Source organism: Leucopleurus acutus (assembly GCF_964270905.1).
Source record: "Leucopleurus acutus genome assembly, chromosome: 16".
NCBI lineage: Eukaryota > Metazoa > Chordata > Mammalia > Artiodactyla > Delphinidae > Leucopleurus > Leucopleurus acutus.
The window spans coordinates 5305433-5321419 of NC_139158.1; the positions used below are offsets into that span (position 1 = coordinate 5305433).

The following is a 15987-nucleotide window of genomic DNA, read 5'->3' on the forward strand; positions in this document are numbered from 1 at the left end:
CAATTGAGGGATAGCTGATTTACACTGGCATCCTTACTTTTAATAATTTTAAGGCATCCAGACCAGGAAAGAGTACCTAAGGAAGTGCATTTACTTCCAAGTGGCTGAAGACCAAAAACATTCAGAACCCCACGTGCGCTAACAAGGAATCTACCACGTCCCCCCCGCCAAGGCTATCACTCTCCTCCGCAGCATGCCCACGTGCTTAGGAACATGTGGCCGGCAGGGTCAAGGCAGGCCTCACCCGCACCACGGTTCTAACTACACCTGTCTCCACCGTGTCCCTCTCCCTTTAACTTCGTTGTCCTCCCCCCTCAACCTACTGCAGGGGCCATACCCTTTGCTGTGTCTGGTGCCTCTGACCAGAGCCGCTCTTTCTTGCTGTGAAGTCCCTTCCCCTATTTGTGTGTTAGAACTTTGTGTTTTTGTTTGACCCCTAATTTCAAGCCCAGCATAGTGCCACGAATAGAGTAAGACACCCGTGGGCATTAGTGAGAGGATGCGGTGGCTCTCGTGACTGACACGAATGACGAAAGAAGCAGTCATGAGGCAGAGCCCTCAGGCCCCTGCCTCGTGGAGACCTGGACAGTTGCTGCGGCCCCCTGACCGCTGTTCTTTGGCCACAGCTGAGAGCCTGAGAATAAGGAGTCCTAGCCTCTCCCTATCCGGAGTTGACAGGACACATGATATCCTTTGAGGAGAAAAAGACCAATTTAAATAATTGTGAAAACTGGGTTTAAACAAGATAATTTTCCCTTCACACACTTTAAAATTCAAAGATTTAAGAGAACGGGCAAGTATCATAAAGTGCATTGAAAAATAGGTAATGACATTCAGACTGACATTCAGGATGTGCCCATCATGCCGTCAGGAAGCATTAAATGTTAAAATGACTCATCTTGATTTGACATCTTAGCTTTTATACCTGTAGTTTTTAGTAATTATAATACATCATCTGCACATATGGTTACTTCAAAGCTGGAAGAAGGAATGCTTTTCTTATAATAACTTCTGTAGGGAGGTACAATTTACAACACAGAACATCCTCTCTCAGTTTTAGAAATTTATATATACTTATACCAATATGCCTAGATGATATATGGACTTATATGGTATGTGCTTATATAGATGTTATAAATTATACATTTATAAATTATAAGCCTGTCTTTTTCTACAGTTAGATCTTTTTTTGCTCCCAACGAGGTGCCACCTGAAAACTGAAATGGCAAGTCATTTGCAAAGTTGGAATAAATGGTCATGTAATAAATGCTCCTAATACAAAATACAAACTCTTGATTATATCTGATAAAAGCACAAAATACAGAATCATACTCACATGATGAATCAGTTTCAGACTATATGATGGTTCACTATTTAACACAACCTTTTATCTGCTGAACTATAATGGACAGGACAATCTGACTGCCATAAAATAAATCACATCAGAAAAAGCCCATCTTTTCGACATGTAGAAAATTAAATCAGCGTAACAGGCCACACAGCTGGCAGACTACCTGAGCTCAAATTAACCAGCCGTTAACCAGCTGGGTGACTTTGGCAAGTTATTTAACTCTCTTTGAAACCCAGTTTCCTCATCTGTAAAATGAAAATAATAATAATAATAGTACCCACACTTCAGAGAGCTATCACGATGAGTACAGGAGTTAATATGCATACGTCAGGTACAATGCTAACCAAATAAAATAAATTCCCTACTAACTGTTTCCTATATTTGCGGAAAGGATTTTAATCTCTTTAAAGTGAGCCTCGGGCTTCCCTGGTGGCGCAGTGGTTGAGAGTCCGCCTGCCGATGCAGGGGACACGGGTTTGTGCCCCGGTCCAGGAAGATCCCGCATGCCGCGGAGCGGCTGGGCTCGTGAGCCATGGCTGCTGAGCCTGCGCGTCCGGAGCCTGTGCTCCGCAACAGCAGAGGCCACAACAGTGAGAGGCCTGCGTACCGCAAAAAAAAAAAAAAGTGAGCCTCACCTGCAACTAAAAGATAAATGGTTTTGGTCAACAACAATTGTTTTGACTCAACTTAGCTCTCTCATTGACTCTGGCATGAATTCTTTTATTTTATCTAGACCTTAGGAATCTATTTATGATATTTCTCTGAATGAATAACATTTAAAAAAATTTTCACGTATTGTTTTCTGCTCTTTTTTTTTTTGCGGTGCGCAGGCATCTCTCTGTTGCGGCCTCTCCTGTTGCGGAGCACAGGCTCCGGACGCGCAGGCTCAGCAGCCACGGCTCACGGGCCCAGCCGCTCCGCGGCATGCGGGATCCTCCCGGACCGGGGCACGAACCCGTGTCCCCTGCATCGGCAGGTGGACTCTCAACCACTGCGCCACCAGGGAAGTCCCTTCTGCTCTTATTTTTAAGACCCAAGACTGTCAGGTTGGATTTTGAGTGTCAACAAGACAAAACTGTAATAAATATATATTGTTTAATTGCATGACCAATGAACACTCTATCAATAACAAAAGAAAATCTATGATTTTCTAGGTTCCCTGATGGTGAGGAGATAAAATCTTCTGTTTTGTGATCAATTTAAGAAACTGGCCCAAACAATTTAACAGATGATTCAAAATAATGTGGGCTTCCCTGGTGGTGCAGTGGTTAAGAATCCACCTGCCAATGCAGGGGACACGGGTTCAAGCTCTGGTCCGAGAAGATCCTACATGCCACGGAGCAGTTAAGCCCGTGTGCCACAATTACTGAGCCTGTGCTCTAGAGCCTGCATGCAACAACTACTGAGCCCACGTGCTGCAACTACTGAAGCCCGCGCACCTAGAGCCCGTGCTCTGCAACAGGAGAAGCCACCACAATGAGAAGCCGACGCACCACAAGGAAGAGTAGCCCCCGCTCGATGCAACTAAAGAAAGCCTGGGCACCACAACGAAGACCCAATGCAGCCATACATACATGCATACATACATAAATAATGTAATAGCTGGCTGAACTGGAACATAATAACACAGTCTAAATTTATGTAATGCTGAGGTCCTTATACCTCACAGGAAATTTGTCAACTCCCTGAAGAAAGTCCCCTGTTATTCCTTGAGAAATAAGTGAGAACAAGCTTTATTTTTCTATGGTTTAAAGATGAAAAAACTGGTTCAAAGTTTCTTTTGAATATTTTGCCAAAATATTTTCCCCTGACCATTTCTGTTTTCCCTTTCCACCATTTCCATATTTCCTAAGTCTTCAAAAATAAACGTCATTTGATTTAGGGACAAAACTGGAAGCTTTAGACAAATTTCAGTTTCCTCTTTTAAATGAGCACTGTTCCTTGAGTTGAACTGTGTATCTGTGATAAGGATTTATGTGCACAGCTACAGGTACACACCCTGACGACCTGAGTCACATGAATTATTATTCATATGACTTACTATTTAACAAACACAGTGGATTAAAATATTTTACCTGCCAAATCCTGACTACAGAGCTCTGGTCTTTGGCTTTGCATTTGTCTGTTCATTCGTTTCTCCCAACAGGGCAAGGCGGCGTCGCCTCAGAGCTGCTTACATGCTGTGGTTATTGGGATCATGCTGTTAATGTGTGTTAAACCCAAGCACTTAGTAACAGACTACAGGAATGATCCTGGCAAGTATAGTCTTAATTAAACCCACCCAAGCACTTAGATCGCAGATGGTAAGGAGCTGCTTTTTCTTTGGAGAAAAGGATATCAAATCCCTCACACAATGGCTCCATCCTGAGTGGCTTAAGCAACTGGATGACCCTAAAGGCCTTCTGCTGTCAAGTAAGGGCCTGCAAGGGGCCGGGTTGTAAACAGTTCAGGTCTCCTCTGTTGCAACCGCTTAGCTCTGCCAGTGTAGCTGCAGACAACACATGAACAAGTGGGCACGGCCGTGGCCCAATAAAATTTTAGTTTCAAATCGGTGCTGGCCAGCCCCTTGGCTCTTGTTTGCTCAGTTAAGGTACAACTGATAAAAGGTGATGCTTTAACAAAGCGAATTTGAAGGCTACTTCAAAATATATGCTAATTCTTACTGTAATCTTCTAGTGGTTCAGCGCATTTAGCATAAAAATGACTAAAATTTGGCAATTCTCTTGAATCATTAGAATTTTCCTATTACTTTCAATTATAGTTGAGAAAAAGCAATGACACATTTCCTCAATAGTCTCTATAATAGGAGAACAGACTCTATTCATAAAGGACCTTTTGTTTTCAAGAGCAAACCATTAGAAATGACTCCTGGGAGAAGGATGTGTATCTTGCCTATTTATAGAAAATTAAAAACTGCCATTATTTAAGTTTTAGATAATTAGAAGAGCTTACAAATTTTAGACATTTAAAGATATTTTCCATAAAGTCTGAGTCACTTTCCCTGCAAAACTGGCAGAATACCTTTGTTAGTATGGATATGACAGAAAATAAAGGAGCATTTCATTTGCACATTCTAAATATTTTACAAGAATTTTATCAAATGGTAAGTCATATTCCATTAACTATTTTTATTTTCTAAGAATTAAACATATTTAAATGAGAGAAGCTCCACCATTGCTTGGCATTTCTACTTTTCATTTCTTGGTGACTTCCAATGGCAAAACCTTTATACCTCCATAGGTGACCCCAACGTGGAAGAGAACAATGAGATGACAATAAAACCCAGACAGAAATATTTCCACATGAATGAGAATCAAGAGGCACAATAAAGCATCAGCAGAATTAGACTGTCAAGAACTTCAAACTGGGACTTCCCTGGTGGCACGTTGGTTAAGAATGCCTGCCAAGGGCTTCCCTGGTGGCGCAGTGGTTGAGAGTCCACCTGCCGATGCAGGGGACACGGGTTCATGCCCTGGTCCAGGAAGATCCCACATGCCGCGGAGCGGCTGGGCCCGTGAGCCATGGCCGCTGGGCCTGCACGTCCGGAGCCTGTGCTCCGCAACGGGAGAGGCCACAACAGTGAGAGGCCCGCGTACCGCAAAAAAAAAAAAAAAAAAAAAAAAGAATGCCTACCAATGCAGGGGATACGGGTTCGAGCCCTGGACCTGGAAGATCCCACATGCCACAGAGCAACTAAGCCCACATGCCACAACTACTGAGCCTGTGCTCTAGAGCCCACGAGCCACAACTACTAAGCCCGCATGCCACTACTACTGCAGCCTGCGTGCCTAGAGCCCATCCTCTGCAACAAAGAGAAGCCACTGCAATGAGAAGCCCGCATACCACAACAAAGAGTAGCCCCCACTTGCCGCAACTAGAGAAAGCCCACGCACAGCAATGAAGACCCAACGCAGCCAATAAAGAAAGAACTTCAAACTGCATTGATAATAAAAAGAATCAAAAGAGAAAAACAAAACTTTATTAAAAGTTGATTGGCAAACTCTATAATAAAAAGACAACCCAAGTAAAAATGGGCAAAGGATCTGAATAGACATTTCTCCAAAGATGATATGCAATGACCAGTAAGAACATGAAAAGATACTCGACATCAACCACTAGGGAAATGTAAATCAAAACTCAAATGAGGTAGTACCTCACACTCACTAGGATGGCTATAATCAAAAAGACAGACAATAACAAGTGTTAGCAAGGACTTAAAGAAGTTGGAACCCTCATACACTGCTGGTGGGAATGTAAAATGGTGCATTCACTTTGAAAAATACTCTGGCAGTTCCTCAAAGGGTTAAATTTAGAGTTAACATATGAGCCAGCAATTCTACTCCTAAGTATATACCCAAGAGACAGAAAAACGTATGTACATACAAAATTTGTACATGAATGTTCATAGCAGCAGTATGTTTTAATAGCTAAAAGGTAGAAGCAACCTAAATATCTATCAACTGATAAAACAGATAAACAAAATGTGGTATATCTATACAATAGGATATTATCCATCCATAAAAAGAAAGGAAGTACTGCTACATGTTACAATGTGAATGACCCTTGAAATCATTGTGCTAAGTGAAAGAAACCAGTGACAAAAGATCACATATTGTATGATTCCATTTATGTGAAAAGTCCAGCAAAACCAACTCTATAGGAGACAAAATATATTAATGGTTAAATACGACTGGAGTTGGGGGTGAATGGGAGGTGACTGCTAATGGGTATGTGATTTCTTTCTGGAGTGAGGAAAATGTTCTAAAGTTGACTGTGGTGATAATTTAAAACTTTGTGAATATACTAAAAACCACTGAACTATACGCTTTAAACGGGGCAATTGTACTATATGTTAATCAGATCTCGATAAAGTTATTAAAATGATAAAAATTAATTCACAGATTTCAAAAGAACTAAATAGAACTTATAGTAATGAAAAAGAATGACAAATTGAAATCTCAACAGAATAAAAAAAGTAGAAAATAAAAAAATTTAAAATGCCATTTACAATAGGACAAAAATGTTATAAGTATCTAAAAATGCATGTATAAAAATGTGCAAGACTTCTACAATGAAAATTACAAAATGGTGCTAACAGAAATTAAAGAAGTCTCAAGTAATTAAAAGGATATACCATCTTCATGGATTAGAAGATTGAGTCAGTTCTCTCTAAATTCATCTATAGATTCAATCTATAGTCAAAAATCCGAGATTTTTTTTTTAGTGAGAATTGACAAGCTGATTCTAAAGAATGTGTACATGCAGAAGTCCTATAATAGCTAAGACAATCTCGAATAAGATCTACTTACTTTACTTGATATCTCCTACTAGATATCAAGATTTATCATAAAGTTACAGTAATTAAGACAGTGTGGTGTTGCTGCAAGGACTGCAGATAGAGCACACAGACAGCAAAGTGTGTAGGTGTGTTGCCTCCCTGTTTCCCAGTGACAAACCCATGTGATGTGTTACAAATATGAATAACTGAAAGAGGAAGTACAGCAAAGACATTAAAAGTGGTAACAATGACTGTAAATGGAGTTACAGAAGAAATACCTGCCTGTGGGAACGTCAACACTGCTACTGTTTGAGAAACCCTGTATGTACAGCCACAAGAATGGAGTGAAGCCCAGAATCATCAACATAATTGAGGAAAGCGGTTGTGGTGAAAAGGATGAAGGTGTTTCCGAGAAAGTGATACCAGCCCAAAAAACTTCACATTAAAGGAACTCTCAAGGCTATCTCACAACATTGAAATCACCGAGGATAAAATGCTGGAAGCTGATCCAAGCTTAAAAGGAGCATGACAATTTGCGAAAGCATATTGTATCTTAAGTTATACAGGAAGGCGACAAGAGTTGTTGAAACGACTCGAGTTTTTTACAAATAAATAAAAATGCTTTAACTATCAGTGTTTCTAATACTTTAAAGTACTGTGTACTAAATAAATATCAGTTTTATTTTTTCCATTTCCTTACACATTTATAACTGAAAGTGAGAGAGTTTTTAATGTTTCTGGCAAACATTTTTAAAGGTCACAGGACAATCATAATTTTCCCCATTGATTATTAAGATGGCTTTGCATGGTTTTAACTTGTATGGTCATCTTTGTGGTCCTACCTGTATTTAAAATTAATGAGTTAAATGTATCATTTCAGAAATTAGAAAAAGAACAGCAGAATAATCCCAAAGATAGTACAAGGAAGAAAACAAGGGTAAGAGTAGACATTAATGAAATAGAAAATGAAGATACAATGGAAAGAACTGAAATAATTTGTTCTTGAATAATCAAGCAAAAATGTATATTCTTACAAACGTATCACCTACTTTATGGAAGAGAATAATGTCAATGAAAAAAATTGGTACTGATTTTTGAATTCTCAAATACTTGTGAACATATGAAGCGGCAACAGAGAGGCATCTTTCTGGTCTGTGAAACTTTAGAAAACACAAGGCACATTATCTCATTTCATCTTCAAACAACCCAGAACGTGTTGCTGTCCTCTCCCTTAGTCCTGCCAACCACTCATAAGGTGACGTGTTGCCCAGGGTGGTGTAAGTTGACAGCGGCACTGTAACAACACAAGCTTTACTGAGCATCTCTCAGGTGTTGGGCAGTCTCAGGGGAAAATAAGACCTGGCCTGGCCTCCCTGTCCTGGGTCACAGGATCGTCCCCAAGCAGCACCAATGCCGCCTACCATCCTCTCGCAGAGGTCACGACCTCCACAGCCCTTGCTCTGCCTTGCTTGGCTGCAGAGCACATGGCTAAGGACACAGGACCCAATGTGGTTGCCCATGGAGGTTATCTCACCACCATGCAGAAGGCTGTGACTGCCAAGTTTACCCTATGGTCTACCAGCCTCCCCAGGGAAACGCGGGGTGAGCATCCACTCTGCAGACCTCAGAGGAAACATCTATCCACGAGGCTCCTGAGGAGGAGATGAGGCAACACACGAAGGACCCGGCACACAGCACACACTTAGTGAGACCTGAGTTTCTATGTGAAGCACAGCTGTACAAAAGTCAAGCAATACGTGTAAGAAGGCATACATATGTAAGTAAAACTTCTGTTAGTTCCATCTTCCTCAACCCTGTAACACCTGGTGTTTATGGTCAGGACCCTAGTGAAGCCACCATTTCTGAGGGGGCCAGTGAGCTCCAATCACCACACCTGCCAGCCCCTCCCCAGTCTTCGGCTGCTCTGACACCAACGATTCCCTCTCATCTCCTTCTTGAAAAGGTCCCCGTCGTGGGCTTCCTGTTTTCTTCCTCTTCAGCAACCCGTGATTGGCTGCCTCTTTCCTTTCCCTTCGCCTCAGTGAAGTGCAGTAAGTGCAGAGGTGAAGAGCTGAGATCCTCAAGTCGGACCACCTGCTAACTGTGTGACCCAGGCACACACTTCACCTCTGGGTCTTACGTGGAAAACGGAGACAGTGGAAGCGCCTGCACCCAGATCTGTGCAGGACGGCTCTGAGGACTAAATGAGACGCTGAACTAAAGGCCCTGTCAGGCACTGGGTCCTGCGCCCGAGGAGAGTAAGCACTCAATGTTGGCTCTTAGGCACAAACTCACCGGAAGAAAAGCCTGGAAAGAAATATGGCAGTGATGAAAGAGCCTGTGAGACCGTGCAGGTACGTCAGCAGAGAGGAAGATGAGAGGAGGAAAGAAAGGAGAGAGAAGCGGAGGCAGGGAAGATGCCCCAAGAGTTTGTGATGAAAAGATACCCAAAAGCTTGAGAAGAAAAGCAAAAGGACAGAAAAACAAAAACTACCCCACATCCCTAATTCATCTTCTGTGCTTGGGAGTCCCACTTCCCAAATAGGAATAGACTGGGAAGGACGGCTGTGGTCTACTGGAGAAACAACAATCATAAATAGTGTGTGAAGTACACACACGATAGTAAAACCACACAACCCATGTGGGAGAAAAACACTATCCCAATCAGAGACACAAGCAAAACGCAGCAGCACTTTGCAGCTCACAGCACAGCTAAAGCAGTAACGCGTGTTAAGTCCTTTCCTTTCACTGAAAGCCATTGAAACAAGACCTCTGATAACCAGAGCTGGCTGACTGGTGGCACCATCGGGTGTCCTCCTAACAGCTGTACCCTCTCCCCCTCGATGTATCCCTTGGCCAACCGTGCCTGGGAATAGTGCCGCTGGGTCATGGGCGTGTGATCCAAATCAGGCCAGAGAGAACAAGAGGGTGTGTGCTGGGGCTCCTGGGAAAAGGTTTCCTCCTCTGTAAAGCGCGCTCCTTCCTGCTTCTGGACATAGTGGGAAGAGGGAGGGTGTGATGCCTGAGACTAGCAATGGCAGGGCAGCCACCCTGGTACCATGAGGAGCTGGGCTTTAGGACGAGAAGAAAGAGAGAAATAACCAGAGTCCTTAGTAATGATTAACCAAGAACCCCCTGTTTCTGGCCTTCTTATGTGGGATAATAAACATCCTTATTGCTTACACCACTGTTAGTTGGGTATTTTGTTACTCGTGGGCAAGAGCATCTTAAATGATTCACACAGCACTGGGTGAGCTGATGCCGAAAGAGGGATATCAAAATGAAAACACCCATAGCTAGAAGTCAGAAATGGTACTGCTGCAGCCCTGTGCTACTAACAGAGGCCAACCCAGAAGACAAAAAGTAAAAGGCTAATCAACACCCACACACACACACCTTTTCTTTCCTCTAAAGTGAGAAGAGACTGAAATGCTTAGCTTTGCCACCCTGATTTACATTAATAATATATTTGGCCAAGTTTTCCAAGTTGAATCCTCACTACAAATTTCTATGAATTAAGTAAATATTTTTAGCCAGAGGGTATTTTCCTCCCAAAGCAAAAATTTTAAACGGAAAATTGTATAACTATAGGATTTTTTTTTGCGGGGGTGGGGCGTGGGAAAAGAAAGGATTTTCAGAGATAATACTCTTCAGGAATGAAAATTTTGAAATGATTCACAATCTTCACGTATGTAATACCCCTTCAGTTTTTAACAAATGGAATTTATAACATAAGTTTCATAATAAAGTATGAAGGCCAATACCAAAATGTCAGTAACTAGATCAGAAAATCTTCTTGAAAAACAAGAAAGGTACAATCAACTTTAGGTCTCTCTTTTTTCTATGAATTGTCCAGTGCTCTTCCATACAGGTATTTAAACAGATATAGGGTAGTATTTTAGTCTAAACTTTAACAACAAAATAAAAAACTAAGCAAATCAAAAGAAGTAAATGTTAGGCCTCCAAAAGCAACTCCTACTAGGATTGCACTTTATCATGGAATGGCTGCAAATGAGTAGGAAATTAACTACATGATAGAGTGAATATAAGCAAAAGGACAACTTGGAACAAAAATGGCAGCAAGTAATTTCCATTCCCTCTGAATGAAATACAAACACATGAAAGAAACTGCACCATAGCAACATATTTTCCTTATTGAAACCGAAATTTTAAGCTCGTGTTTGTAACAACACGGTTGCTGTGGAAACAGCTGATTCAATATTATGAACTCACAGCTGAATCAAATAAGGTGTGGAACAGAAGTCTTATTTAAACAGTGACAAGAATCATAAAACATTAAAAAGGCAAACTGAATGACGGTGAGTCAAAGCGCCGTATGTTTTAACATAAGGGTCATACTTTTTTTTCCCCTGATGCCTGACACAAATAGGCTGTTTCTTTTTAATTTAGTTCTATTTTTGGAACCCTATAATCACCCCAATCATCCCTCAAATGTCCTAAATTTTACTATCTGCTTCTGCCTACATAACACAGTGTGTATTTTATTAAACTGATCCACTTTGGACAGAGTTACTATAGTTCAGACCTTGCCAGAACAACAGCATACAAGTCAGCGCTTTGAAAATTTTCTACTCGTAACTGATTCTATTCAGTATCGCAGTACTGACTTATTCATCACCCAGCATCACTTCAGGCTTAGCTTTTGCCTACAGGTTTCAAGACTATGAACTCTTCCGGTACAAAAGCTGTCAGAGAATGTTAACGAGCGCCCAGATCCACTGCAGACGCAGCAGCCCAGCCCCCAACCCCAGAACCATCATCACACCTTGAATTTGTTCCTTGGCTTTTATGGGTCAGTTAGGAGTTTTCCAAGCAATCCTGAAAACCCTCAAGACACTTAACATACGAATGGTGTGAATTATTTGAACCTTAAACATATGCGCCTTTGCCCCTCTGCTTCCCTTTCCACGTTTTAATTGGAGAGGAACACACATTTCTTTAAACACACACTTTACCAATCCTTTCCTCTGGTTTTCTGAACCTTTCAAATTCTGACAAACATTTAAAACTCTGAAATGTTACCCTCTGTCAAGTAAAACATATTTAACAAGTTATTAAAATGATGGTTATGTGTGGGACTATTAAAAAAAAAAAATCCACCTTTCCCCGCTTCGGAGATGGTACAGTGAACCGGGTCTGTAAATAGAAGCCTTGGTGCTGCCGAGGGTGCGGCTGCCCTCGCCCTCCGCGTGTGCACAGGGGATCGATTCATACCAGCAAAACCGGAAAAATCACAACCGAGAGCAACTGTGGAAGCAGCGACAGCCAAGAGCAGAACGTAAAGGGGCTGGACTCTCTGCAAGGTGAGTCACAGGAAACGCTCTGCCAGAGGCCGGAGGCTGCGTGCACATCCCCTTCAGTTAAAAATGTGGCTCAAGGCTCCCCCGGCTTCACGCTTCAGGGATCAGCAGGGAACTAGGGCCCAAACCTCAGAGGCAGAAGCCCAGTTCCTAGTGGCCTGCCCTTAACTAAGCCTCCACTTTGGACAGACCACGGAGGAGTCAATCACCGCAGAGGTGAACAAACCCGAGTGCTGGGCTAGCCCTCTTTTCCATTCTGGATCCGGGCCACTTTGTATGTTCTCATCAGGGCTCGCACGACAAAGGCTCTGGAACCGCGCTCAAGTTGGGTGTATATGTAACGGACGGTCAGCTCACCCAGCTCTGTCGACACAGGGGACCCGCTGGCAATCTCACCGATCTTGGCCACTCCATCGTAGTAGGCTTTTCCCGCCAGAATCATAGCTAGACAGGGAAGGTGACACACACAATCATCACTTACACATGGCAAGGAGGAAACGACACAGAGGTTTTCTTCCAAACACCCCGGAGTCCCTCGCAGCTGAGGCAAGCGTGGCTCTCAGGGGGCAGGGCTTGAGCTTGCGAGCTGTGCCAGGGGCAGAGGTCCCTCCACTGCACTCCTGCAGGCCCCCCACCCACCGGAAAGCCCTCACGGGATCCTCGCCTCCGACCAGCCCTGGGGAACCTTCAGCAGCGGCAGAGGCTGGGGGTCCGGAGAAGGTTCTGCCTGCTCCTCAGGCCAGCTCCAGAGGGGATATGTTCCTAACACGGAATTGGGGCTGGAACACATCCACTGCAGCAAGCTGGTCATTCTACAGCAATACAGGTCTGCAATACTGTTAGCTAGAGGGGCTGGTGTGGGCTTGTTTAGGCCCCTGGGCCTTCTATGGCATTTTTACTTTTTCTATTGAAAAAGATATTCTGAGACACAAGCAACTACCATACTTGTTGCCAGGAGAGAAATCTATGAAATCTGAAATACATTATCATTTCAAAAAAAATGAAATTACCTGAAAAATAACTGAATGCTCTGCTTTTCTTTCTGCTCTTTTTTGGCAGAGACAGGAAAACTCTTACTGCTATACAAGCTGGATTCTAATTATCTTAAAAATCACATTTCTCCTTTCAAACTGATTCTGAAAACTACATTATAAGGTACAGAAATATGCTTCTGATTTGTTTTTCTTTTCCTTTTTTTTCCCCTTTCCTTTTTCTTTTTTGGAGGGTGCGGGGAGGTTGTAGGTGGGAGTCAGGAGCAAGACAAATCTGGGTTTGAATTCTACTGTTACTTCCAACAACATGACCTTCTTGGACAAGTTAGTTATCCTTTTTGAAACAAAGGATTTGAATCTATAAAATGCCCTAACAGTGTGAGTATCGGACAAACTAATGGAAGCTGCTAATACCCATTCCTTCTGTCACTTTACACAGGCTGGGTTTCAGGAGACTGAAGGTGTACAACAAGCAAGCTTTTCAATAAGATCTAGCCTATTTAGTGTGACTTTGGAGAAAATATTTTATCTTGCTCAAAGGTCAGCTTCATACACAGACATCACTTTGCCTGGTAGCTTTGGAGACCACAGGATTTGGGAGATAAAAGAGCCCTAAGCAACCCCTCTCAGGCTCCTTTCCTCTCACTGAGAAGAAAACCTGAGGCCACACCAGTTTATAATGGGTATTGTTTTTATTTTTATTTTTTTATTTTTATTTTTTTGCAGTACGTGGACCTCTCACTGTTATGGCCTCTCCCGCTGCGGAGCACAAGCTCCGGACGCGCAGGCTCAGCAGCCACGGCTCACGGGCCCAGCCGCTCCGCGGCATGTGGGATCTTCCCGAACCAGGGCACGAACCTGCGTCCCCTGCATCGGCAGGCGGACTCCCAACCACTGCACCACCAAGGAAGCCCATGGGTATTGTTTTTAAAAGATGAATTTTAAAAGGTATGTCAAGTTTTAAAAAGGTGGGGGAGGAGGTCACAGAATGAATTAATGCCCAAGTCCCGCTGAAGATACTGCAGGCCAAAAAAAGTAGTATTTTCAAGGCAAATTAATCTATTTTTGCATGTCTTGTAGAATTAAAAAAATTATGAAACTTACAGCTTTTACTACATATATATACAAGTTCATGAAATCTAATGCTCTACTATACTATTGTTTCATAAGACTAAGGATAACTGTAAAGCGTAATTATAAAAAAGAGCAGTAACAAATAGCATTTATGTAAACTTTCCAAATCATTACTTAAATTAATTAATCTACCACACTACATTAAGACATAGGGTGATGATGTTATCACCCCGTTTCACGAAGTGGAGCACAGAAGAGATATTCTGGGACATGCCCAAGGTCAATGGCGAAGCAGAGGCAGTGCACACAACCCCGGCAGTTCTAAATCATGGTGCTTTTTGACTCTTTGGTCTCAGCTAGCACTGAAAAAGAGATGACTCCACCGAAAAACAAGGTTTATAGCCAGTAAACTGTCAAGTTAATATATGTAATATTTTAGTGGGAAGATTTAAAATTGCAAGGTGCTGATAAGCTGAAAAGCAAATTAACGGGGGAGAATGGTAATACAGGATTACACGACACTTAAATAAAATTTTTGGTTTGCATCCACACATTGAAATTTTTCCATTAACTGCTGACTTATGTTTAAAACTATTTAACCTTCTTAGTCTAGTAAAATATCCTGCTTTTATGATAAAGCTGCATTAACTTAAAAATTGTAATTTATCCAGAAAAATAAACTAATATTTTCATAATTCTGTCCCCTTTTGTGGATATATTAGAGATTTTCTACCACTTACTGTTTTAAGGAATGAAGCTTTATTAATTTTTAGTGGTTGATCAACTACTTCATCAATCTAAACTACACATTTCTACCAGAAAAACTTTCCTTAAAATATCAATATGATTTCAATAGGTTACAGTTCTGCTCAAAAGCCTTCAATGGCCTCCCACTGGCCACAGGGTAAGCCTGTCACACTCCACAGAGTTCATCGTAGATTTTTACAGTCATGGCCTTCAATGAATCACACCTCCCGGAATTCCCAGGTGGTATAATTGTCTAGGATGCTGACAGGCTGTTTGGTCATGTGACTTGCTTTGGCCAATGGGGTACGAGCAGGCATAACTCCCACGGGGCTTGTACTCTTGGGACAGCCAGCTATGCCTGAGAGAGGAAGTGAGCTCAGCCCCAGTCCACTGCAACTGCAGAGTCCCAGGGGTACAGACAACTGCACTGCCTTTACAGGACGACTGAAAATAATGAACTATTGTTGTCTTAAGCCACCAAGCTTAGAGGCAGTTTGTTATGCGGCAACAGGTAACAGATGCTGCATCCAAATGCATTCATAGTACGACCTTATTCCACCTTATGTTTTACTGTTCCCTCACAGCTTCTCACCCATGCTAGCGTGGACCCCTGGTCTCGGCTTGGATGCTGTCTTTTCTGCCTGAAGCACTAGTAAGCAGCGTCTGCCTACTGAAACCTAACGTCTGTCAGCTGGCTCAGCTCCTACACGGCCTCTGCCTGCTCCATACTCCACCGGCCTCCTCTCAAAACTCCTGTGCCGCTGCTCGGCCTGTGCTCTTCATCAGCTGTGCTGCTGCGCTGGGCTATAATCTAACTGTTGAATGCACATCTGGCATCCTCGACTATACTACAGATTCTTACCAACGACTTTACACATTTTATTGAAGTTTCTCAATGGCTTCAGCCAAAAACAGATGGCCTGCAGAAATCCTGGAACACATTATGAAACGCAGAATAGGCCCCAGGAGGTGTTAAAGTGGTAGAGGCTGCTGGGGAGAAGCCCTGTTAGCAGGAGGCTAAGCTGTGGGCTCTTCACTGCGTCACCTTGTAAAACTCTGCCTCAGAGAGGCAGCTCGTGCTAGAAAGAAAAAAATCACTGCAGGTCAGAGTGATTTCCTTCCCGGGGATGGATAAAGCGATGACTTTGTGGTCTTGTGACTAGGTAATCATCAGGAGAGAGTCAGCTTCCAAAACAAGGCTCCAGTTCTTTGAAGGAGGGAGGG

At 42.7% G+C, this 15987-nt stretch overlaps 1 protein-coding gene across 4 annotated transcripts in view; it reads right to left on the reverse strand.

Annotated features, from left to right (window-relative positions):
• Positions 1-15987, reverse strand: part of BAIAP2L1 (BAR/IMD domain containing adaptor protein 2 like 1) — an 88670-nt gene that overhangs the window by 48289 nt on the left and 24394 nt on the right. For all 4 annotated transcript variants that reach the window (XM_082857315.1, XM_082857314.1, XM_082857313.1 and 1 more), the window contains exon 3: positions 12308-12394. In XM_082857315.1, the coding sequence (XP_082713441.1) occupies positions 12308-12394 (87 nt within the window). The remainder of the gene's footprint in view (positions 1-12307; positions 12395-15987) is intronic.